The 25,217-nt window shown below is 40.1% G+C and overlaps 2 protein-coding genes across 4 annotated transcripts in view; one reads left to right on the top strand and one right to left on the bottom strand.

Moving 5' to 3' along the window:
- Positions 1-20,106, top strand: part of acsl1a (acyl-CoA synthetase long chain family member 1a) — a 26,995-nt gene extending 6,889 nt beyond the window's left edge. The window contains exons 3-22 of one of the 2 annotated variants that reach the window (XM_079500147.1): positions 7,239-7,356; positions 7,605-7,669; positions 9,150-9,251; positions 10,024-10,123; positions 10,265-10,440; positions 10,701-10,733; positions 11,658-11,709; positions 12,218-12,291; positions 12,910-12,987; positions 13,391-13,525; positions 13,737-13,871; positions 14,152-14,247; positions 14,335-14,407; positions 14,564-14,652; positions 15,052-15,168; positions 15,389-15,532; positions 15,649-15,750; positions 15,839-15,910; positions 15,995-16,131; positions 20,032-20,106. In XM_079500147.1, coding sequence (XP_079356273.1) covers positions 7,239-7,356; positions 7,605-7,669; positions 9,150-9,251; positions 10,024-10,123; positions 10,265-10,440; positions 10,701-10,733; positions 11,658-11,709; positions 12,218-12,291; positions 12,910-12,987; positions 13,391-13,525; positions 13,737-13,871; positions 14,152-14,247; positions 14,335-14,407; positions 14,564-14,652; positions 15,052-15,168; positions 15,389-15,532; positions 15,649-15,750; positions 15,839-15,910; positions 15,995-16,131; positions 20,032-20,092 — 1,959 coding nt within the window. In that variant the 3' untranslated portion in view covers positions 20,093-20,106. Of the gene's footprint in view, positions 1-7,238; positions 7,357-7,604; positions 7,670-9,149; positions 9,252-10,023; positions 10,124-10,264; positions 10,441-10,700; positions 10,734-11,657; positions 11,710-12,217; positions 12,292-12,909; positions 12,988-13,390; positions 13,526-13,736; positions 13,872-14,151; positions 14,248-14,334; positions 14,408-14,563; positions 14,653-15,051; positions 15,169-15,388; positions 15,533-15,648; positions 15,751-15,838; positions 15,911-15,994; positions 18,101-20,031 lie in introns of those variants that run through there. The other variant, XM_079500148.1, reaches the window with a different exon arrangement.
- Positions 18,444-25,217, bottom strand: primpol (primase and polymerase (DNA-directed)). 2 transcript variants are annotated; one of them, XM_079500149.1, is made up of 14 exons: positions 25,113-25,217; positions 23,272-23,516; positions 22,913-23,007; positions 22,668-22,806; positions 22,394-22,541; positions 21,440-21,545; positions 20,677-20,804; positions 20,427-20,589; positions 20,149-20,243; positions 19,973-20,059; positions 19,550-19,658; positions 19,379-19,455; positions 18,997-19,043; positions 18,444-18,852 (listed from the first exon to the last, which is right to left on the bottom strand). In XM_079500149.1, exons 2-14 carry the CDS (start codon positions 23,458-23,460, stop codon positions 18,613-18,615), a joined length of 1,623 nt encoding a protein of 540 aa, XP_079356275.1. In that variant the 5' UTR covers positions 23,461-23,516; positions 25,113-25,217; the 3' UTR covers positions 18,444-18,612. The 2 variants fall into 2 exon arrangements, with proteins under 2 accessions (XP_079356275.1, XP_079356276.1); XM_079500150.1 differs by lacking the exon at positions 25,113-25,217 and adding an exon at positions 24,765-24,906.

Here is a 25,217-nt window from a genome sequence, read left to right as displayed (position 1 = left end):
CTACCCTAATTGAAAGGGGGTACACAACCACTCCTGTTTGTTCCTATACTAGACCTGAAATCACCAGTAGCATTATTATGTTACCCGTCATGTCTTTCAGCACAGATGCGCGCACAGACAAGTCTTCTCTGACCACAGAAAGAGGAATCATTCTTTGAATGTGTAAAGCACTGTGTGACTGTCTGCAAGTACTGTTTCATCGATGGTGTTAACCACAGTTACGCTGGCTGTCAAATGTGAAATGCTCACACGACATCCGTTTTCAGGAATATCATGATTATTTCAAACCTTTAATGATTTTATTTTCGCTGTTTTTGTACACAACCATTGTAGCACAAAGTATATTACAGGGTTAATTGACCAATTTGATTTAGTTGAGTGTAAAAACAAAATCACACTTGTGGGCGCCTCACTTCTTTGGTATTTATTGTATCATGTAATGTTGTGAACAAACATTAAAAGTCCATAGACTTTGGCTGCCACTCTGTTAAAAGTGCTCCAAGTCTAAAACATTAAAAGTCCATAGACTTGGCTGCCATATCACGTAATTTATAAGCCAGTGACATCCATAGTGCATAATATGTATTTGTCTAAGCGCAAAATGGCTGCCGTGTGTGCACATGCATGGTTATATTGCATGAATAGACTGTTGGTAAAAAGGGCACCTTTTGAAACCACCCTGCCCTGAGGCGGCTCTATGTTCTAATGAGTGAGCATGCACGTCATTTGTGTTTGGGACAATGATCTTTTGTATGATGCTGAACTTGACAGATGTTTTAATCAGAACCTTAAAAATCACACCCATGTGAACTGAGTGGTGCAACTCCCCTCTCCCCCTGCTGCCCCCCCCTCTCTCTCTCTCTTACCTACCTCTCATTAGCAGGCAACAGTGCAGCACTATATCTCTCTCTCGGTTTCTGTCAACAGTGCCACTTTTGCCCCTACTGCTACTCATAGTCATATAGTCACATGGTCACATGGTCACATACATAGGTTAACACGGACATTGCTGTTCCTTGGAGTGGTTGCACCACTCAAAAATAAAATAATAATAAAATATATATATATATTTTTTTCTACAAATGAGTTGAAGATAAAGCAGATGTCCCCCACTTCTGTTTCACCTTTGCAGTCACGCACATAATACAAGCTACTGGAGATTACATACTGTACTGTAATTCACTGGCTTGAGAGACAACTCAAGGTTACCCCCAACTGCTCCCCTGGTGCAGGTAGTGCATATTTCTGATGGATGAAGATGCAGGACAAAATGTCATGTAAGTATGAATTACAGTACAGTATGTAACTCCACCTCACAAAAGTTCCGACAGGAAATTAAAAAAAAGATCTCCAGTAGCTTGTATTACGTGCGTGACTGCAAAGGCGAAACAGAAGTGGGGGACATCTGCTTTATCTTCAACTCATTTGTAGAAACTCTCAACCTTTTATTGAGAAAAGGATATCCCCTTGTGATGTATTATCTCGTTTTCGAGGGGGTCCAACAACATACAGCAAATACAGAACAATACAACAACAAATACATTCATGCATACATAAACAAGGACAAAAACAAACACAAAAGCTCTCCTACAACTAGCTGCTCCCACCCCACCTAATCACCCACAACATAGCAGACTTTGTGCGTCAATATATTCATGTAATGATGTAAAGATCATGAACATAAACCGGAAGCCAAAGACCATAACAGACATGAAAATGCGATATCCTGCATTAACCACATCCTTAACCCATTTAGGCCTGACGTCGAAATAAAAGAAAGTTTGCTCTGAAAGGATATATATTCAAAGATTTGCATTTTTACGATTTTTCAAATATAGCAGACCTACAAGTTCATAGCGCGTCACTCGGTGGCGCGCTATGAGCTTGTAGATCTGCTATTTTTCAATAGCTAAAGTATAACATAATGCTTAGTTAAAACACCAAAAGGGGTTCCCGCCCAAATTAAATTAATACACAGAGTACAAACATGCACAATTGCACATGCACCTTGGTTGTTAAATGACAGCGTGTTAAATTACAGTAAATTAGCAGCATGATTTATATGAGACAAAGAAAACAATCGGAGGCATACAGAAACGGGAGCAGGGTATTTGAAGATGAGTAACGATAGACACTTTAAAGATATTGAAGGAGTTAATCGAACTAGGGAGATTGTTGTGTGGCTATACAGCCTATAAATAAGCTAAGAGACCCCCTACGGTTGTGCCGTCTGTGAAACAAGCTTGTAAAAATCAAATCAAACTATTTATAAAGCACATTTAAAAACGACTGTCATCGAACCAAAGTTCTGTACAAGTCAAAAAACATATAGCACCAACAATAAAATCAAATAAGATCAATACATCAATATCAAGCTGGTACATATGGATATAATAAGACACTAAGGTGAACAAATAAAAGGTTGGAATTAAACTAGGCTGTGATTAAAAGCCAGGTCGAAAGAATGGGTCTTAAAAGTCTCAATGGACTGGGCGGATCTGATGTGAAGAGGAAGGCTATTCCAGATACATACAGCAAAAGCACGGTCTCCCCTGGTTTTAACTAGGGCTGTTTTGGGGTTCAATAGTGAGAGGTGCGCTGACCTCAGGGCTCTGACCGGCTTAGGGCCGATTCATACTCTTATTTTAGAGGCGAATAATAGTCGGTTCGGCGCTGTAGAGCCTACAATGTGACGTCATTTGAGGTTCGGGGGGGCGGGTACCGTCCTAAAGTCGGCTCTTCGGTGCTACTGAAAATTTCTGACGAGCCGAAATCATTTCGGCACTACAGTGCCAAAACAGCAGTAAAATAGGAGTATGAATTGGCCCTTATGGTGTTCAACAAGTTCTGCCAAGTAAAAGGGGGCCAGCCAATTGAGGGATTTAAAAGCAATTATCAAAATTTTAAAATCAATCCTAAATTTGACAGGGAGCCAGTGGAGTGAGGCCAAGATAGGGGAGATATGGTTGCGCTTTTTTTGTGGCTGCGATGAGGCACGCGGCAGCATTTTGTACTAACTGCAGTCGTCTGACCAAGGACTGGTCGATGCCAGATTATAAAGCATTACAATAATCTAATCTAGAGGAAATAAAAGCGTGAATTAGTGTTTCTAGTTGTTTCGGGGGAAGATATGGTTTTACTTTAGCAATCAAACGCAGCTGGAAGAAACTGGTTTTGATGACAGAGAATATTTGCTTGTTGAATTTAAAAGAGATGTCGATAATTATGCCATGGACTGGTTTTTAACATGGGGACGGATGTTGGGGGTGAAAGTGCCAAAAGTATGGGGCGGGATAGGGTTGTCATGGCCAAAGATAATTATTTCGGTTTTGCTGTCAGAGGATATAATTTGCTTGTAAGTGATCAGAGAGACCCTACGAGTGCGCCGTTTGTGGAACGAGCTTCTACATTTTCTTTCCCGCCTTGACTGCTGTGCCGTTTGTACACAATGTTATATAGCAGGGGTTTTCAACTGGTGGTCCATGGACCACTGGTGGTCCGTGAAGGAATTTCATGTGGTCCCTGATCATGCATTTGGAAACATAGGAAAGTGAAGGGTGTCTTTTATTTTTGAGTGGTGCAAAACTGCAAACCACTCCAACAACCAGCTTTGTCTGTATGTTTGTGTACCTGTGTCCGTGCACAGGTGAGCATGGTTACTATGGTCACTGACATTACGTCAGACCACAGCTGATCAGGCTATATAAGACCTTGCACCACTCAGTTCACACGGGTGTGATTTTTACATATATATTTTCCTGAGAAGCTAAATCACCTGGTGGCCTATGATGAGGCCTCAATGTTGTAATTTACTTGGAAGTTGGAGGTGAAGAAATTCCACAGAAAAAGGCAGTCCAGTCATTATTATTAGGAAATGTATACGTATTGCACGTGTGTGCTCGACGCTCATACAATCAGTATATTAATATAAAATAAGTTTTATATGAAGGTTGGATAAAGTAAGAACAGAATTATGGTAACCGTGATATAAGAATAGATCAGTGGTTCTCTACCTTTTGTGAGCTCTGGACCACTAGCATATTTCAGGTCAATATTGACCGATAAGGGCTTGATATAATTTGTTGCGCACCCAGGGGTTGACACTAAGGTCTCGGAGGCACTTGCCTGTCGGTCAAGTACAGGTCATGTTCTACTTGTCCAAAGGTCATGCCCTCTTGCCTGAAAAGTAAATCGTCCATTATAAAATGATAGATACAATTTGAATTATCGTTCAATTGAACACGGTTTTATTAGTTTTTTACTTTCTGGGGCTGTGTGATAAATGTAATGCCTCAATTTTTATGCCAAATACCTATATGGATTGGATTATTCATTACTGTGTTTTGTGGAAAAACATCATCACAACTAAAACCCCAGCAATATTTTATAATAATGTATCATTGTACTCAGATACACATCATTATTTTACTCGGCAGTCATCAGAGGGTCGTTTCCTGCTTCCTTCATGTAGAACAAATGATTAAACAAAGAACAGTTAATTACAGAGCAATGGTGGCATGGAACTCACATACCCATGTTTGTTGTTTATGAGGATAACTATGAGTTTTAAGAAGAAGCTGAAGTTGTTTTTGTTCACTCAAGAGATGTGAAAGAGATGCATATGAGCTATATATCCCATTATAATGTAGATTTACTTTACTATCAATGTTGAAGATTGGATTGTACTGTGGAGCTAGCTATCAAATGTAGTAGACAGATCATGAGTTGTTTTGTGTTTTGTTGTGTTGGATGAATGTGAATGTATGTTGTAGTAATAATAATAATAATAATATGGAAGAAATGTTTTTGATGATGATATGTTTAAGATTTACGTAGTATCGTGCAACCAATTGTTAATTTCTAAGCCTTTTCCCCCAAGCTTATTAATTCAAATATGTTTTTGATTCTTAGTCAGGGTGGTGGTCCCTCAGTTGAAAACCCCTGTTATATGTAGAACAAAAAAAACAAACATGGCATGGCTGCACCTGGGACGTATCCTCAGTGATGTATGCCAAGGTTATTAGGGTTTCGGGTCTCACAACATCATACCCCTCACTGACCCAGTCAGGGTGATCATGATCAAGTCCCGACTTACGTCCCAGTAGCTAGCTACCCTCGATCAGTCCCATTAGGGAAAGACCAGGGCCACACAATCCGTTGCTCTGGAACTACACTGCCGGGACTGGGACGTAGAACAATCTGGCGTGTGGACTAGGCTCTGTGGGTTGACTCCTGATCCGATCATGTGATCTGAAATCGGGCCGATCACGTCATTTTCAAATGATCGCAATTGGATTGGGAGCAAAAAAACGTGACCGGGACATCCCTAGTATCAATATTATATCCATATCATGTACATTTGATTTGATGATGCTCTTGAATCTTGAATTGCGGAAGCATAAGAAAATTGTGTGAGAAAACAGTCTTTAATATACAGTATATCGAGGAAATGGGGAGAGAGAGACAGGGTGTGAATCAGTGGAAAACCCCTGTTACAGTATATACAATATTGTTGTTGATTATGTTCTTCGTATGTCAGTTGATAATATCAATGATAAGGGCTACCAACTAAAACCTAGGAGAAGCTCTCGTCATCCTGCTAAATACCTAACCGATACTGACTTCGCTGATGACATTGCGCTTATCAGTCAATCATTGGAGTACGCTCAGGCTCTCCTTCAGTCTCTGTTCGTCTTTATCTACAAAAACTGAATATGTAAATATATGCAAATCCACATTATCAAAACAATTAACAACACTCCTCTGAAACAGGTTGACTACAAGTATTTGGGTTCATATATATATCTTCTCAAAAGGACTTTCAAACTAGGAAGTGTATGGCCTGGTCAGCCTGCAATGACATGCATAAGATCTGGTCGTCCCAGCTTAGTAAGAGGTTCAAAGTAAAAATATTTAGGACGACCGTCGAGCCGATTCTACTCGGCTCAGAGACATGGACACTTTCAAAGAAATTGGAGAAACGGCTAGATGGCACTTACACCCGCCTTCTAATGAGAGCGCAAAATCTCTCTTGGAAGAGCCACCCATCGACTAATCTAATATACGGCAACCTTCCCTGTGTTTCTTCACTAGTCCGATCCAGAAGAACACAGTTTGCTGGCCACTGCTACAGAGCTGACAATGAGGTTACAGTATATCTTCCCTTCTCTGGAATCCTGCCTAAAGGCAAACCAGAGGTAGAAAACTGTCGTTCCCTGATCACTAGGGACACATGCATCAGTAAGCAGGAACTGGGGATGGCAATGAAGGACCGGGAAGTCTGGCATGGCATTGTGAAGTCCATGATCTCGACCACGGTCGAAAAATTATGATTCAATATACCAAGACTATATGTACATTTGATTTGACAATGCTCTTGAATCTTGAAGCTCTTGATTATGATTCTAAATATTTTTCTCTCTCCTTGCTCTCTGTTGCATTCTCTTCCTTTCTTTAATATTTTTTATTTTTTTCCCTTTTTTAAAAAATCTTGTATTTAACCAGTAAAAACACAGAGACAGAAATCTCTTTTACGAGTGGGAACTGGCCAAGAGGCAGAAATAAAATTACACATCAGTGCTATGACAATACATGACATTACAGAATACAGACAGAGTAATACATCCATTTTATCCTCCAGAATACCTAAAAATAAGAATCTACAAAGCGGTACAACCCTAAGAGACGCAAAAAGGGCAAAGTGCTACATTATTTTAGAAATGTACAATATATAAGTGAATAGATATATACCTGTCCGAATATGTGTATGTAAGAGGTGATCCTTTTGAAACGCCTCAATGGAACTTTCAAGGCCAATTTTAGTCTAATCTGCAGGCCGTTCCACGACCAGGGACCAAAGAAAGCAAGACATCTTTTACCCCCCTCAGTTGAAAATGAGGGTACTAGTACTACACACCGTAGCCAGGTATTTGATCTAGGTTTAGACCGTTTTTGACCAAAGTGAATTTGTATCACTATTCACTATTCTTTATTATCTATGCTGCTGCATTGTCTGAAGGAAGCCAAACCAAATAAGAATACGAAAAACAAACCATAAGCTTTACTCTTATGTACCTGTACACAAGATGTAACAATAAAGTACAACCTTAATACACTAAAGGAAAACATTAATTGCATATCTGTGCAGAAATGGTCAGAAATGTGTTCTTGTTATCGAAAACCTCTTTTAAGCGAGTAAGTAGTAGTAAACCATTCTTAACAATTTATTTTCCCTGCAGGGTGGAGGTGAATTTGCGCGGAGGTCCCTTTTGAACGACAGCGACAAACCCATGGTTTACTACTACAGTGATGCTCAGACCATGTATGAGGTGTTTCTACGAGGGATACGGGTGTCAAGTAAGAACTGTTCTCTCAACAAACAATATCCACTCCAATAAGTTAATGTTTTAGAAATGTTAAAAGAAATTTAACATGGCAAAATACCGCATTGCAACGGGAAGAATTGTGAGCTTGCAGATTGTTGTAGATTGTTTTCGCTATGTGTCATACAATGAAGTATAAAGACAAAGAGCTTAGAGTAAGTGGTTAATAATGTTATAACTTTATGATGATTCATTTAGTGCAATTTTCTTTTTGCTTCACAGACAATGGACCTTGCCTAGGATCAAGAAAACCCAACCAGCCTTATGAGTGGTTATCATACCAAGAGGTGAGATACGATACGGGAAACTGGTATTTAGTAAACTAATTACATCAGTCATCATACTGTACCATACATTAGGGCTGGGCGATCAAATCAATACCACGGTTATTTCAACTCCTTTTTTTTAAATAATGAAAATGGCAGATCTACAAGTTCACAAGGCGTCGTGATGTGACGCGTTCTGAGCTTGTAGATGGTCTATTTTGACTATTTGTACACGCTAACCACGCAACCATTATACAACCAACTATAATACAGGACTTGAATGGTTATCGGTTAATCCGTCTAATGGATTTCCGTGTGTATATAAGAAATTAATATACTGTGTGTGTGTGTGTGTGTGTGTGTGTGTGTGTGTGTGTGTGTGTGTGTGTGTGTGTGTGTGTGTGTGTGTGTGTGTGTGTGTGTGTGTGTGTGTGTGTGTGTGTGTGTGTGTGTGTGTGTGTGTGTGTGTGTGTGTGTGTGTGTGTGTGTGTGTGTGTGTGTGTGTATATACACATATATATATATATATATATATATATATATATATATATATATATATGTGTATATATATATATATATATGTATGTTTTTTTAAATCACACCCGTGTGAACTGAGTGGTGCAACTTTGTGTGGGGGTCCCCGGAACTTCCAGACCCACAGGAACACGCCAAGGATGCCGGCCCAGTTCCGGCGAGCTGCCCCGTGTCCGAAACGGTTGAGATATGAGTTACCATGTGGGGGTCCCCAGGGGGTCCCTCTACTGTACTGTACTGTCACTGTACTGTCACACCCGAAATCATATAGTTAACATTTCTACTGCATAACCTGCGTTCCCCGCTATTTAATCCAATATTCTACGCTGCCGAGATCGCTTTATTACCTTAGCGACTATGGCGAAAAATAGTCTGATGGTTTGTTGTTGATCAGAAGAACCAGCGGCCATGACAATGCGAAACGAAACCACCCTGCACAGCATGTTGTAGTCTAAACAAACGGCCCGTTCATAAGCATTGGGCTCAATTTCCCAGAAGCCCTAGCAGCCCAGAGGATGACTTGATTTCCGGTTTCGTCATCATAACGCGACGGCCTCGTCACCAGGTCCGGGACAAATCCGCTATTTCTTTTTCATTATTTTAAATGGCGAATTAAACGCATTAAACAAATAGCGGGTTTAGCGTATTACGCGTGGTGGAACCCTGGATTAAACAATTAGCCGCCGTCAAAGTGTCAATGTGTGTGTGTGTGTGTGTGTGTGCGTTAGACTGCACAACAGTGACACTTGGTTGTGAAAACCAAGCAAACGTAATTTCGTGCTCGGACAGACCCAGCCAGCCCAGGGATACAGGGACCCAGGGACACACAAAGCTCTGTAATGGAGTGGCTGCACCACTCAAAAACATGCTCCTCTGTTATGTCTGTATTGGTTTTGATAGTCTTGGTAAATTCACCCAACCCTACCATACATGTTGGAAAATGAAGTTATTTGATCTCTTTGTCAAGGTGGCCGACAGAGCAGAGAATGTCGGCTCTGCTCTACTGCACAGAGGCCACTCTAAGGCAGGAGACAAAAATATTGGCATTTTTGGCCAGAATAGGCCAGAGGTAAGATTTTCTACAAATAAAAGGAGCTTTGTTGAATTTTTACTTTAAACTCTCCTCCTTTCCTAAACTCTTGCTTTTCTTATTGCTGTGGGCTACTTGCATCAGCTGAAAAAATGATTGTATCAAATGGAAAATTTGGAAGAAAGACAAACTTTTAGGAACATTTATGTGTGACAGCAGGAACAACATCCTGAACAAATGTCCCCCAAAGCTTGTGCTTAAGCCTCTTAATGAAACATTTTTCTTTGGTGTCTTTGGTGGCATATTCTGGAATGTTGATGTGTGTCTGCTCAAGTCCTGCATGTATACTGTAGCTCTTCAGTTCTCGCTAACTTGTTATTGATTGTTGCCTTCACTACAAATCATTGTTCCATTTTACTGGTTAGATATTGTTCCAGATGTTGTTACCTTAGATCTTTAGCTTTTTGTGTGTAGCTACAGACTATGGTACTGTACATCGTCTCTGTCGGGTGAAAACCTCATATGTCCCAAACTGTTACTTTTCAGGATTCAAAATCCAAAGCTTCAAATGTAGAAGATCTAAAAGCTCAAAACAAGACACTTCGTGTTTCGAGCTTGTATCTGCTACTTCTTTTGATGCTATTGTATGACACTGTAGTTGGTGGTATGACTATGATCAAATTAGGCCATTCATTTACGAAAGAACACAAAGTTGAAATATGGAGATAAGAGGTTTCTACCCGACAACAACAATATCTTACATTAATACTTAATGTACACTATTGTTACTGATCCATGTTGTCTTTTTCAGTGGACCATTTCAGAGCTGGCCTGCTACACGTACTCCCTTGTGGCAGTTCCACTGTATGACACACTAGGCACGGAAGCCATTGGCTACATTATTGACAAAGGTATTTTTAGAGGGCACCATGAAATCTTCCTCGCAAAGCACCACACCATCTAGAGTCTGATCACATATCACCCTGTCTTCTATTGTTGTTGAGCTTTTCTTTTGATCCAGGTCAATTCAATATGGTTCTTTGTGATTCCAGCGAACATCTCCACTGTGATCTGTGATGTACCGGAGAAGGCTAGGCTCATTTTTGACTGTGTCAGTGGAAAGCAGCACACAGTGAAAGCCATTGTCCTCATGGAGGCCTTTGACGGTGAACTGGTGTCTCAGGGGCAGAAATGTGGCATTGAGGTTGTTAGCCTGAGTGCGTTTGAGGTGAGAGCAATTAGACTGATTTGATTGCAGGATTTTGTTGTTAACTATTTATTCATTTGTTTTATTGCATATATTCATTTTTGTTTTTGTTATTTCTCATGTCACAAATATCTTATAAAAGATGTTGGACTGAGTCATATTAGTCAAAACGGTTTATTGTATGGTAAATTGTTGTCTTCCCAGGTGAATATGTAAAAAAAGTTGGACTGAGTCATATTTGTCAAAAAGTTTTATTGTATGGTAAATGTTTGTCTTCCCAGGCGATTGGTGAAGCCAACCATGAGGATCCAGAGGTACGTTGGACTGACACACTGTTTTTTTTTTTGCATTTGAAGACTGTGTACAGTTGTTTTTTCTTCTGTTAATCGGCCCTTGGTCTTCTCTTAAGTCCAGTCGACACCAATGATTCGCAATGCAATAAGTTGCAACTGCAACCACTAGCAAACAGAATCCCCAAACTGCACTGACCTGCAACGGGTCAATTCAGACCGCTGCAACTGGATGCGAGTTGCAACGAGAGGCGTTACGCATCCTTGGTGTGGACTGGGCTTCGCGTACCTGTCTCATTGTAGGTGTGCCAAAAGTCTTGCTTTATTGTTTAACATTATTTAACAGACTGTACTTAAATGGTATTTAACATACTTTACTTGAACAGTATTTAAATTATTGAATGCCAGAATTATTTCTCGCTGCGTTTAGCTTCTGCCACGGTCTTTTCAGATGGTACTCTTAATTCTTTTGAAGACCAAAAACTCATGGGCTGTGAACCGGTAGTAATTTCCTGTTTATCGATCGCCTAGCAACTGAGAGCTATTCATACGGTAGTGAAGAGCGCGATCTAACTTGATCAATAAAAACCTAAAAACTCGTCTAACTCGTCCTTGGCAGTCTGGGCCTTTGGGGGGAAAAGAAAACTCGTCTGATACTTGTCCTTTACTTAAACAGTATTTTAACTGAAATAAAATATGAGAACATCAGCTCAAATCCATCTAGGGTGAAGCAATCATATTTTAATTTTGACTATCAATTTTAATGTTCTCTACTGTACTGCGTCTAAAAGGACGATAGTATTATGTTTTAGATTGACTTGCACTAGACTTCAGCACTTGTTATACAGTAGTACAGCAATTTATTCATTTAAGCAATTTACTAACACATATGTTGTTGGTATGGGTTTAATGGTTTCATTTTCTGATTTGTTCGTTATCTGGTGACAGCCACCTACACCAGAAGACCTTGCATTAATCTGCTTTACCAGTGGAACCACAGGTACGGAGTTTATATTCACATACACCATAGTAACTACAGTCCTTTTGTTGACTGGTGACTCTCGGTCTCAAGGGTCTATCTTTGGCCCCACATTTTCTCCCTCTACTACAGCAATCCTCGCGTTGCAATTGCAATGTGTTATGAGCTCTGCTATTTTTTCACCCAATGTTCTTATATAATTATAAGTAGCGGTCAGTTAATTAATATCATCAGTACGATTTAACTACTGTTGGAGCTGCCGAATCCATTGAGATTTTGAAGTCCCTTCTTAAAACTCACCTTTTTCTCTCTGGCGTTTACTGTTGTCTGATCGAAATGGTTACATATAATTAAATTTGCCTTTAATGCTGTCTGATTTGAATGGTTACGTATTCTTCTTTTATTCTATCACTTTCTTGATGTAATTCTTTTTACCATGTTTACTTTATCTACTGTGAAGCACTTTGGTCAATTTCGGTTGTGTAAATGTGCTATATAAATTAAGGTTGATTGACTGTTTTCTTCACAGGAAACCCAAAGGGTGCAATACTTACCCATGGAAATGTCATCTCCAACACTGCAGCTTTCATTAGAATAACAGAGGTAAACAAAATACGTGAGAGCTTTTTATCTTTATTCATATAAATGATGTTATTACATTTACCCTATTCAGAATCTTACCTTGGGTTTCAGATTCTGTACTCGGACTCAGACCAATTTCTTCTTTTCAAATGATAACCACCTTAAGCCCTATATAATTGGTTGTATACGATGAACAGAGAAAATAGCCAATCTACAAGTTGCGACGCATTGTGAGCTTGTAGATGAGATATTTCTGCTATTTTTGGAAATCTTTGACAACGTTTTGTTTTGACAATATAATGACTAAGATATTTTGGGCGTGTCATAAGTTGTGAAAGGTTTTCTGTTATTGTTATTATTACACTGCTGAATGCATGCTGAGACAAACATCCAGGTCAGTAGTTGGTTGTCATTTTCCCATGTCTTGTCTTCTCTGTTCCTACTCTCCATTTGTCTGTCTTGTGTGTGTGATCCAGGGCATTCTCGAGCCCAGTCATACAGATGTACTCATCTCCTTCCTTCCTTTGGCCCATATGTTTGAGAGGGTTGTAGAGGTATGCCGTGCTTGACCTGTGTGACTGTGTGTGTGTGCTGTGTGTGTGTGTGTTGTGTGCATGTGTTTTTGTGTGTCTTCCACAGGTGCACTGCATGCTGACCGTAAATGATATTCATATGTCATATCTCCCTCTAGCACACATGTTTGAGCGGGTTGTGGAGGTATGTTTTTTTGAGCTGATTTGCCCTGAAATATCATGGGGATGATGTGTGTGTGTGTGTTTACATGCAAACTAAAAATGTTTACATGGTGGCCAGTATGGCATGTTCTTGCATAAACAGTTCTGCTTGGAGGAGGTGTTGTTAACTGTAATAGGCTACAGACATTATTATATAACATCAGATGTACAGATCTATTGGTAATATTTGTGATTCAAGATAACTTTATTGTCTGTCACTAATAACTGAACCTTTTCAGGCTCAGTCATGACTCATGGCAGTGCACACACATGCACGCACACACACACACACACAGAGATTCTTTGCAGAACAACAGTGCCCTCTTGTGGCCAAATATGACAACACTCATGAGTGAGGGAATAACACCATTAACCATTTAACTCAGGGTGTCATCCTGATCCATGGTGGAAGAATAGGCTACTTCCAGGGGGACATCCGTCTGCTGATGGACGATTTAAAGGCCCTGCAGCCAACGGTCTTCCCCGTTGTCCCGCGTCTTCTCAACCGCATGTTTGATAAGGTCAGACAAAGATCCATGTTTCCGGCACGACGGCATTACAAAGTAAAATACTCTGTTAATTTATCTCGGAGAGACTACAAATGTAATTAAATGGACCTGTTGGGGTCGCTCTCGGGAGGTACAGATGAATAAATGAACACTGAGGATTTCACTGTTGTACGATTCACTTTAAACCTTTACACTTGTCATGATTTTTGCAACTTCTTTCCAGATATTTGGCCAGGCCAACACGCCGCTCAAGCGATGGTTGCTGGACTTTGCCACCCGGAGGAAGGAAGCGGAGCTTAGAAGTGGCATAGTCAGAACGAACAGCATTTGGGATAAACTCATCTTTAATAAAGTTCAGGTAAAAGTCATTTTTACCATCCCAAGGTTATTCTTTAAATGCATCACGATGTGATTGAAACTTGAAAGCATACATCTAGTCTGTTAACTCCACCATGTCACGAGAATTGCTTATTTTTTCCTGGAGAAAAAAAAGCGTTTGACACGAGAAGCTGTTTCGTTCTGTGGAGTTTTATATTGCATTAAAATAAATGACCTTCACAGTTCACACACCAGTGTCTTGATGATTTGTGAAATTGAAATGAGATCTTAGATTGTTCTTGTTTGGTTGCTCTTATCAGGCTAGCCTGGGTGGCAAGGTGAGGCTCATGATTACAGGAGCTGCCCCAGTGTCCCCAACCGTCCTGAGTTTCCTGCGGGCTGCCCTCGGCTGTCAGGTTAGTATGTCTGCCTGTTCCTCTTTTGTTGTCACTCCTTTTCATAGGTGATTGTGTCTAAATATAACATGTCCTACTTCATCCCAGTTTTATGAAGGTTATGGCCAGACTGAATGCACAGCAGGATGCTCCATGTCAATGCCTGGGGACTGGACAGCAGGTAATTACATCAATATTGTTGCTGCAAGTTATGAGATATTACTGCAGATGAGCACAATTATACAGTATGCAGTTGTGGAAAACTAAAAATGTCAGCGTTGCTTAATCAAGTTGTGTTAATTGATACCATATTGTCTTGACTGCTATAATGTTTCAGGTCATGTTGGGCCTCCTCTACCCTGCAATTCTATCAAGCTGGTGGATGTGGCTGAAATGAACTACCTGGCAGCCAATGGGGAGGGCGAGGTGAGGATGTTTGGTTTGGTTAGCCATGAAATAAATGAATATGGGAACTTAACACAAGACAAGCACCACTTTCACATATCCTCTCACCCTTGTACAACAATGAATGACCATTCAGAGAGAGGGTTACTGTAGGGCCACAACAGGAGGTAGATTTATTGAAATCACAACAGAAAAAACCAATGACAAATATGAGTAGCAAAAGCAGGGAGAGGTTAGAAATTGTAGAGCTTTAGCCAGATTGTAATGGCATCTCAAAAGTTATTTTACAATGTAAGAAATCACTGCTCTGAACTTTCTACTTGTTTAGATTACAGCTAAACTGGCATGCTGCTTCTCCAGCATGTCATGTACTGTACATATTGTATGTCATTTATTTTATGATATATCTTTCCTTGCTAGGTGTGTGTTAAAGGACCAAACGTATTCCAAGGATACCTACAAGACCCAGAGAAAACTGCTGAGGCGATTGACCAGGATGGCTGGCTGCACACAGGAGACATTGGGAAGTGGCTACCTGTAAGCATCTCTATGAAAGCAGAGGAGACTGGATTGTCGTATTTTCCTTGGACCTGACAAATATTTGATTCAAATTAGATGGTTCTATGGTTGAATAATTTGGCATCGTTTACATGTAGTGTGGTACGACCATAACCATATGGTGGAACCTTTCATACCTTTGTCAACAACACCAATTGCAGCCCTTATTATTTCAATGACCCTCCCCACTATTTTGCAGAATGGCACATTGAAGATCATTGATAGAAAGAAGCACATTTTTAAGCTGGCCCAAGGTGAATACATTGCCCCGGAGAAAATTGAAAATATCTACAATCGTAGTGATCCAGTGGCTCAAGTGTTTGTCCATGGTGACAGCTTGCAGGTGAGCAATTTTGTTATCTGAATATTATTTAACATTATTAAATACTATTTGGCTACTAATACATTTGGGCAGGTTAATGCAGATTGTAATATAGTGTATAATGTCACTGTTTTAAGGCATGCCTGGTGGGCATAGTGGTACCTGATCCTGACTTTTTACCTGGTTGGGCCCAGAAAAGAGGGATTGAGGGATCCTACTCTGAACTCTGCAAAAACAAGGTTATATTTATCATCATAATGATCCGAATGCACTTGGTATAAGCATTGTTACATACTTCCATCTGACTGTTTGTCATGACTATTTTAGGATATAAAGCAGGCCATTATGGAGGACCTTCAGATGTTGGGGAAAGAAGGGGGACTTAAGTCTTTTGAACAGGTAATTATTGTTATTGTGTATTTACTTGAGTAAACTACTCACTTATGCATAATATGACAACATTGTGTATCATCTTCTCTGCAGGTGAGGGACATTGTACTGCAAACAGAAATGTTTTCTGTGCAAAATGGTCTGCTGACCCCGACTTTGAAGGCCAAGAGGAATGAGATTCGCAGCCACTTTAGAGAGCAGATCGATGCTCTCTATGCAAACATTAAGATGTGAGTCCTGGTGATGGATTAAGGGAATGATGACAATCATTTGAAACCTAAATCCTGAATCGGATATTCCTCATCCACCAGTAAGTTGATTTGTGTGGATTGCCATCTAACAGGATAATGTCACACAAACTTGGAATCACAGGTTAACCTGCTTTATCCCGGTCTCGTTTTCTTTGGGGAACAATATCCTCCATGTCCATTGTAGTAAATGGCTTGTCAAATATGAGTGTCCCAGTACCAGAAACATGTTAATGCCATTTGTAACTCATCTTGGGAGAAGAGGTTTAGCAAACAAGGAGACATGTGCCTCATTGATGCCTTAACTGCATTCTTTTTTTTTTACTACATTTTTATCCCATGATTTTGCAACCCATTTTTCACCCAGTGTCAATTATCTAATGTAATCCTGGGTGCTACACTTCCTCTGCCAACCTGGGGAGGGCAGCGGACTGACCTCATGCATGAGGAGTCCAAGCTGCTTCTTTTCACCGCTAGGGCGTAACGCGTGGAAAGAACATGTTATTCCGACCAGATGGCCCGGCTGGCCAGGGGGAGGTAGTTTAGAGACCAGCATTACTGCATGTTTTTTGTGAGGGTACCTACCCTAGGGGACACAGGGAGAACATGTAAACTCCACACAGAAAGGCCCTTTCGCCAACTCCATTTTGACTATATGTCAAAATTATATTATATGGAATGTTATGTCGCCTGGTCAGAAACTGCCAGTCAATTTTCCCCCGTTTTAAAATGAGCCTTTTTTGTTTTTACTCTTTGCTTTATGTTTAGAATTTACAAACGTGCCACTGCCACAAAAAAAAATCCCCCCACAACAAAGACAAACATTGGCTATTTATATACAATTGTATTTAATATTTTGGATTTATATTTAAGTTTATATTTAATGTCATCATTGAACCTGTAAATAGTATGTCTGAAGAGAAAATCTATTTGTATAATGGCCGATAATGCATTAGACATTTTCTGCATTCCCATGGTTCTTGATGCTGTACAGTACACAGTCAAATCAGTGTTAAATTAACAGAGGATTTTAATGTGTAAGCAAGAGGTGCCATTTGTCATCTAGACTTCATCTAGATTTCAGTGTAGTCGATAGCAGAATTGTTTGTTTAGCATGATTTAACAGGGTTTCTTGTGAGAGGTTGACTGTTACAAGACAAGTTGGACTGAAATAAGTAATTTTTTCTTATGGTATTGTTGTGGTCCATATACTTTATGGCTTGTCTCTCCTTTATTAAAAGGGTCACTGTACAGAAATAAGTTTAATACTGCGACTGCGATCTCAATGTAAATGTTCTCAGAGCCAGTGATTCAAATGTCTTTCACCATCAAATGTTTGATGTATTTATGGATAACAACAATTTGATGTTGCAGTTTAATCTTCCTTGTAGGTGAGCAACATCATAGTATGTATTTTTTTTTATAGGAATTGGTCTCGCATTTCAATTTACATTACATTTTTTTAGTCCTAGAGTACCTAGACCACCGATAATCAATGTTTTGACCAATATTTTGTCATAAATTGCACAACCCATCGCGTTGTGAGCTTGTAGAACTGGTATTTTTGAACCCGTTATCTATGGATGATTGGGATACAGCGGCTGCATGATTGCAGTTACTGATGTCGTCCAAAAAATAAAATGGCATATATATGCACGCACACACACATACATATGCAATGCATCAGGCAGGGCTCTAAACATTTTGACCCTTTTCTCTCTGCATAATGTAGCAGTCCATTCATTTGCTGTTTTTTGTTTTTAACAGGATTTTACATGTGTAGAATCAAAAGTGTTACAGACTGCCTTGGACAAGAAGAAATTATATATTTTTGGCATCTTGAGAAAAGCAGAACTACTTTGTGAACTCCATGTTTGGAATGAATTGTTATCACTGTGCATATTGATTAATGGTCTTTTCTGTGCATTATTAAAAGGGTTTTTATCTCTCATATAGAGGCCATGTAATGTTTCAAGGCAATGTCATTGATTGTTCAAGCCATCCTTACTTGACGGTTTATCTCCAAACAACTCATGACCTCCACTACCATTGCAAGGATCTCACAATATTATAGACGCTGGGTGTAACACCACTGTAAGCCAATCATGCCCATTTCTAAAGTTATTTAACAATAAGGGGTCCAAACTGTACAGGACAAGTGTTTTGTGCTTGGGCAAAACATTTAAATATCATACTCCACTGTACCAAATAACCACTTCTATTAAATGTCTTGTTTCACAATATGGTTGTTATGCTTTATGACATGACCGTGACTTTCAACAAAATATATTCAATAAATGTTTAGCTCTTTTTATATATATAAATTGTCAAAACAGAAAATCGTCCTTAAGTTACAGTCTTAATAATTTAATAATTGTCAGCAACGCCCAGTGACACTAAATGTAGCACTCGACACCTGCTAACCAGACTCGTACATTTGGGCAGAAGCTGATCTGAAACCTGCTAATTGGACTCAAACTCCTCCACGCATTGGAGCAGAAGCTGATCCGAGACCATCTCTGTATAGTCTGTGCTCCTCTCATACTCTTGCATTGCTTCAAAGTAGGCCTTGTCGTCTGCTCCATCTTCCAAAACCTCAGCCACCTCTTCTAGATGTGTTGTGCTTTGTAAGGCTTGGCCCGATGCCTGACTGAGCTCAATGTTACCAACATCGTCTATCAGATACGCCTGGTGCTGCTCGTCCTGTCGTAAAAAAAATATGGGACAATGACAATATTGTTTTATTTCACAAAGAACTGTGTACTTATTTGAGGATTTTAAACAAAGCTGGTTAAGATTCCCAGACACTGGTGCTTTGTTCAACTTGCTGAAATTAAAGAAACAAACCTTTGTCATGAGGTGGCTTATGCAGATGTCCAGTGGTAGTGGGTAACCTGAGCAGGAACAGGTTTCAATAACATTAGTGCTTGTCTCGCATAGCCAGATCAGAGATATCTGCATACTGATACGTCTGAGGAAATCTAAATTCAATGTTCAGTATGTTCACTGTCCCATTAGAGAGGACTGCCCTAAAGTCTTGTGGAATGCACAACCAATTTCTCTGTTTCGGAATAGCCATTCACTGAATTTACTGTAGATGTTGCATATCAATAGGTGAAGAACTCTGATCGTCTTTGATTCGTCTATGTGTGATACTGCATTAATACATGCATGCAGTGGACTAAACAGGCTTTGACAAACAGTAACAACCCTTAAAGCCACTCCATACTTGAGGATCTGAAATTCTTGCAAGCAGGATCTTGACACTTCTGGTACCAGACTTCTTCTTTGAGATCCACAAGAATCCTACAGAAAAGACCAAAGAATATACTATATATAGATGGAGCACTCAAAGGTAAAACAAGCTCTTGTTACATGACATGAATAAGAGTAGACTCACATGATGTTGTTGCTTTTATGGAACCTGTCTACGTTCTCACACCAGCGGTATTTCAGGATGTCATAGACCAGCAGTTGTTCAGAGACAAAGTAGTTCCATCGCCTTATGCCTATTAACGCATTTTGACCTGAGATCAGATTCTAAAAATGTCTTCTACATCCTGACAGTTTTCTGAAAAATGTTATGTTATGAAAAATGCTATGTTTCTATGTCAGTCGTTCTTCGATTTTTCAAAAATAGCAGATCTACAAGCTCGTAGCGCGCCACTCGGTGGCGCGCTATGAGCTTGTAGATCTGCTATTTTTCAATAGCTAAAGCATAATAACATAATGCTAACACCAAAAGGGGTTAAGGGGGGAAAATGGGAAATGTTTGCTAGTGACCTATACTCTGATACAACAAGTCTATATAGAAAGCACATACTTCCTTGTATCCCATCCTTTTTAATCTCAGTGAGAACAAATGTGTCCACTTCTTGATAGGGAGAGAACTGGTGGCCATCCAATGCACCTGCCGGCGAGGAATGAAAATAAAGCATCGTAAATTCTACACATCCAGTAAGGCGAGTATTACTGAAAATACACTCAATTTAATATTACATGAAATGTTTGTTGATCTTTGTTGACAAGGCATCCTTGTTCTAGATTCCTCGGTGTCAGAAATGTCCCACGTTAGAATTCTCTGACCGGTGTACCTGGTGACATAAGCATAGTGTCCAATGCAGAAGCTCCGTTAACCCTAGCATTCGTAATTAGGTATGTGTTGTGAGCAGACCAAGTACAGAGCCAACCCGAGTGAACTAAGCATTAGTTTTACCAAGTATACTATTTAAGTGGTTAAAATTATAACTGGATAAGTGTGATCATCATGATTGTACCTCACATTGCAGACTAAGGAAGACAAGAATATGCGTTCTTCTGCAGAAATGTTCCTTTCAAGCTTGGCGACAAACGTATTGTCCTCTGCAACACTGAACGCAGCATTCTTTCCAACCTTTGATGATTTGTAGAGGCGAAAGTTTCTGTTCTTGGTATATACACCTGTTTATGTAAATGATTACAAATTCAAAAAGGACATTCTGGCAAGTTTTACACAATTAATTCAACAACAAAACAAATATCTTTTACCAAGATCTACAAAGAGACATTCTTGTCCATCTTTGTTTTTGACCACAAGGAAGCCGAGATCTGTTTCGTTTGGTTTCCACCTCTTGGCCTGTGGATTCTCCATCTCCGTGGGAACAGGTTTTCCTCCACTGTCAATAAACAAACTTATTGAGGAGTTGTCTTACTGTATATACTGTGTCGCAGTTGTTCTCATACTTTTCCATGTCAAGGACCCCCAAATTAATTGTGTATTAGGCTGCGGAACCCCATCAAAAAGTATTTTGTGACAGGGCCATCCTACAAGATTTGTGTTGTTAAAATGTAAAATATTTCAAGATGTTTGGAAAATAGCCAATCTGCAATTTCACAACACATCGCTTTGCACCGATGTAAAAGGGATATTTCACTTTCAAAATATTTTTGGGTCCATTTATTGTCTACTCCGGGAGCACCCCGGACAGTTTTTTAAGTTGCTTTATTCAGTATTTAGATATTTGATATTAATTTGATCAGACACGCCCCGTTCCTATACTAACCCACTGTAACTTCAAACTAGATGATAAAATTAACATTTTTTGAAAGTGAAATATCCCTTTAAAGTGGTTCAATTGATTTTTGTGCTATATTAACTCATTTTGTTGGGGACCGCCTGGAACCCTCTCAACGACCAGTACACCTGTACCGTATACCCTACGTATGCATATACAATATACAGATACATGTCTGTGTATACGAGTCATTACAGCTGTTATGTTGAGTTAGATTTACAAACTAAAGAACATACTGTGTTCCAGTTCCCTCTGCCACTTCCTCTGTCACACCAACATCCGACTGACTTCCTCTTTTAGAGGTAATCAGAACTGGTCGTAGAATGGCATGGATGAATCGACCTAAAGTGAATATCGGAGAGAATATTAGGTAAATCACAGAGTGAATGAAGTGTTTAACAAACATGTAGCAACATCAACTTAATGGGCGGTCATACGGTAGCTGAATAGGTAGACACTGGCTGTCTGGGAAATAAGAGGGTCCCCGGTTCAATGCCCCAGTGTCGAAGTGTCCCTGAGCAAGACACTTGACCCCTAACTGCTCCCCCATGAGCGCTCATCATGATCATTTGAACAGCCATCAGCTGGGCGAAGCTGAAACCGAAGATCCCCTCCTAGTCCCTGTCTCACCGTAGCCAGGCAACTATTCCACATTCCCTGAATGCTATAGAGTCTGGAACTACACTTCGTGAATGCTATAGAGTCTGGAACTACACCTCCTGAATGCTATATAGAGTCTGGAACTACACCTCCTGAATGCTATATAGAGTCTGGAACTACACCTCCTGAATGCTATAGCTATAGTCTGGAACTACACCTCCTGAACGCAGAGAAAGGAAGCAGTCATCGGTTTGTCATTTCCGTTCACAAAAATATATTTTATTTTTACATTGCCATTTCTGATAAGCAGCAAGCTATATAGGCTTCAATTATTTAGATTTATATTAATTAAGACAAATTTGTGAGACTGTAAAGACGAAACGGAAGCGGACAGTGTCACATCTGCTTTACCTCCGGATCATTTTCAGAGCTTCCATTGCTCCAGAGACTGTATGACGGAAGCATTTGGAATATGTGGGAGAACAGTTTGGCCCGCAAGACTACTCTCCCTCTGAATCAAGCATTTGCAACCGTATCGAATTATACTTTGTATTTGCGTTCGAGGCTACAATGTGTATAACATAACATACCAACATGTAGGTTGTCTTTGAAAACTGCATTTGGTAGGATGAAGATAAGATGACGGCTGAACTTGTCCTCTGTACTGGAGTCTAGATTCAGGACATCTTCTCCGGAGCATGCAATGCCATAAACCTCCAACAGCTTATCACAAACATACTGACAACACACAAAGCAGAGACTAGTGAATGCTCAATGTCTATCTGGTTCAGTTTGAAGACAGGGAAGGTGGTATTTGGCTACTGACATGTACATTGTGGATAAAGGTTCTGAACAATAGCTTACCTGGATAAGAGAGGACACCATTGATTTCCCATCAAGCCCTTTATTGGAGGGCCTATGAAATTCCAGGTCAAAGTACAGCTTACAAACTGCCCCCTCCGGAATCACCTCATAGCAATGCATCAGGGACTGCTGGTAAGTCCTGGTGAAAGTTTATATGTATTTGGTCGTGGACTCTCATTATTTTGTGCTAGGGAGTAGGGACCCCATACAAGATTTCTGTAGTATGCAGCAGTAATGTTACATACCTGTAGTAATGCCATAGCTCGGTGTAACTGGTGACTAAATACATCCTTTGACCCAAGGATGCATTTTCCTTTTCCAGCGCAAAAACATGCACATCCTGATATAGAGGGCACAAAGTTATATGTATGACGTTTGAGTTTTAGTAATATCTGAGGTACGGAAAAGATAACTACATTGTAAAATCCTCAATGTAATTTTATCCATTTGTAACTGAGAACAGAATGTAAGCAAATGTATCTAAAACTGAGAAGGGTCTGAGAGGGTATTCGACCACGTCTCGTGCCTCACCACGCCTCTCCGCCATTATAAAATACAAGGTAACCTCACACCTCTTGTGGCTTATTGCTTTAGTAAACTTTACCTCTTTGGAGCTCTGAGCGAAGCTGATGGCCAGACACTGACGAGGGAACAGTCTCCACACGGAGGACGGCTGCTGGGGCTGCAGTCTGGGTTTGTAGCAGGAGGGAAGAGGACTCTTCTGGAAAGACTGAGCCAGCAGCTCAACCTTCCTCCGTCGCTCTTCACTCTTCTTCAGTCTCACGTCAGTCATAATATCATGTAGGTGTTTAGCTGATGATCAACCGTGTCTTACAGAACAAGCTTCACCTACATAAAAAAAAGCAACCAGCATTCAATCAAATCCACTGATGTTGGAGGGAAAGGTTAGGTTTTGGAGCAATTTAAATTGGATAGAAGTTACTTTTTTACACTTTATTTTCCATTATTGACACTCTTTCGCACCTTAATGTCTAATCGCATGTACATAGCTGCTGCTATGCGGACCTATACCGATGTGCTCCCACCTTTGTGAGTTTGTGACAAATTAAATTATGCAACTTATGTCGAATGTAGCTGGTATGTGTATGTAGATATCTGTTATCAACTGCCTATATACCCTCTGTGACATTTTCTTCCCTTTCTCATACTGAACACAACAAAAACGAATTTCACATTTTTCAAAAAACTAATTTATGACAATGAAGCTTCAGTCAGTATTACTGGTCAACCAGCAGGTGTTCCACCAGCATCTAAACATTACCAAAGGGGGTAGAGATACCCTCGAGAGACAACCTCCACAATACTCTAAAGCAGTGCAGGTTTTCAACCCTTTTCATATCAAGGCCCAAAATTCAGCATTTGAGCCACGGTCCACCATTTGATGACATTTCTCAGACCCAAAACTTAGCATATTTTCATATCATTCATATTGGATACGATTTTGTCCAATTAAATAATGCAGATGTTTAACAATAATGTTGAACACTCTCAAGAGTTAAAGATCTATATGGGTCCACTCCATTTGGTTACCAACTCTCTAGCCCCCCCTAAACCCCCCCGCCCCATTTTCCCTCAGTGTATATGTTTCTTTTCCCTTTTTACCTCCTTTATGATGAATTCCTGTTCTGTTCTTTGTCTATATAGAAGTGTCTATTTGTACGTCTCTAAATGTTTTGATGAATTGAACATGGTGGACCCTCTTGTAAACAAGTGTAATGCTTAATTGGGTCGTCCACTCACAGTTAACAGTCTTTGTGCTTGAAATGTACTGTAATTCTGCAAACTGTTAATACATATTTCAATCAATCAATCAATCAGCCCTGGTTCAGTGCGTCAGCGAGTCATTGGGAGACTCGCTGACACAGTCACACTGGACCAGGGCTACCAACTCTCAATCATTTATCTGGGGACCACCTGGGACCCCCTCAATGACCTGACCACTGGTAGTCCCCGGACCACTGGTTGAAAACCACTGCTCTAAAGAGACGTGAGTTTTGGGTACTATTAAACAGTAATAGTAACACCGTCACGTCACGGTCACGTAGCCTAAGCCTACATAATGCTTCCATAACTTACCCAAAACACACGCAATGGAGACTAACAGTAGGCTACTAGAAAATGGAACATTCAAAGAGGAAGTTTTCCTCAATCCCTATAGTAAGAAAGAGATATGTGACATCCTCCGTCTTGTAGATACGTTTCGGTTTGCAGCTCTAACCCTCGTAAATAAAGCAAAGAGCAATGTAAGCCGAAAACAGCATTGACTGTAATGTCTGTTCCTGGAATCAGAAGAATGTATATTTATAAAATGTTCCAGAGCTAAATAAACTATCACTGTGTCACTGACTGTACCACATCTGATCTGCCTCCTGAATGCTGCCATTCAACGATTAACGCGTTACTTAACATGACAACAACACTTACCAGGCTCACTGCTGGTGGGACGTACTTATGGATATAGACTGTTTTTGCAAACTCGCGCAGTCGTTCAAAAACGAAAACATTACCCACGCCACGCCTACTGGAGGC

The sequence above is a fragment of the Electrona antarctica genome, assembly GCF_951216825.1.
Source record: "Electrona antarctica genome assembly, chromosome: 4".
Lineage (NCBI taxonomy): Eukaryota > Metazoa > Chordata > Actinopteri > Myctophiformes > Myctophidae > Electrona > Electrona antarctica.
The sequence above is the reverse complement of the archived record's forward strand: the minus strand, read 5'-3'. Positions and strand labels throughout refer to the sequence as shown.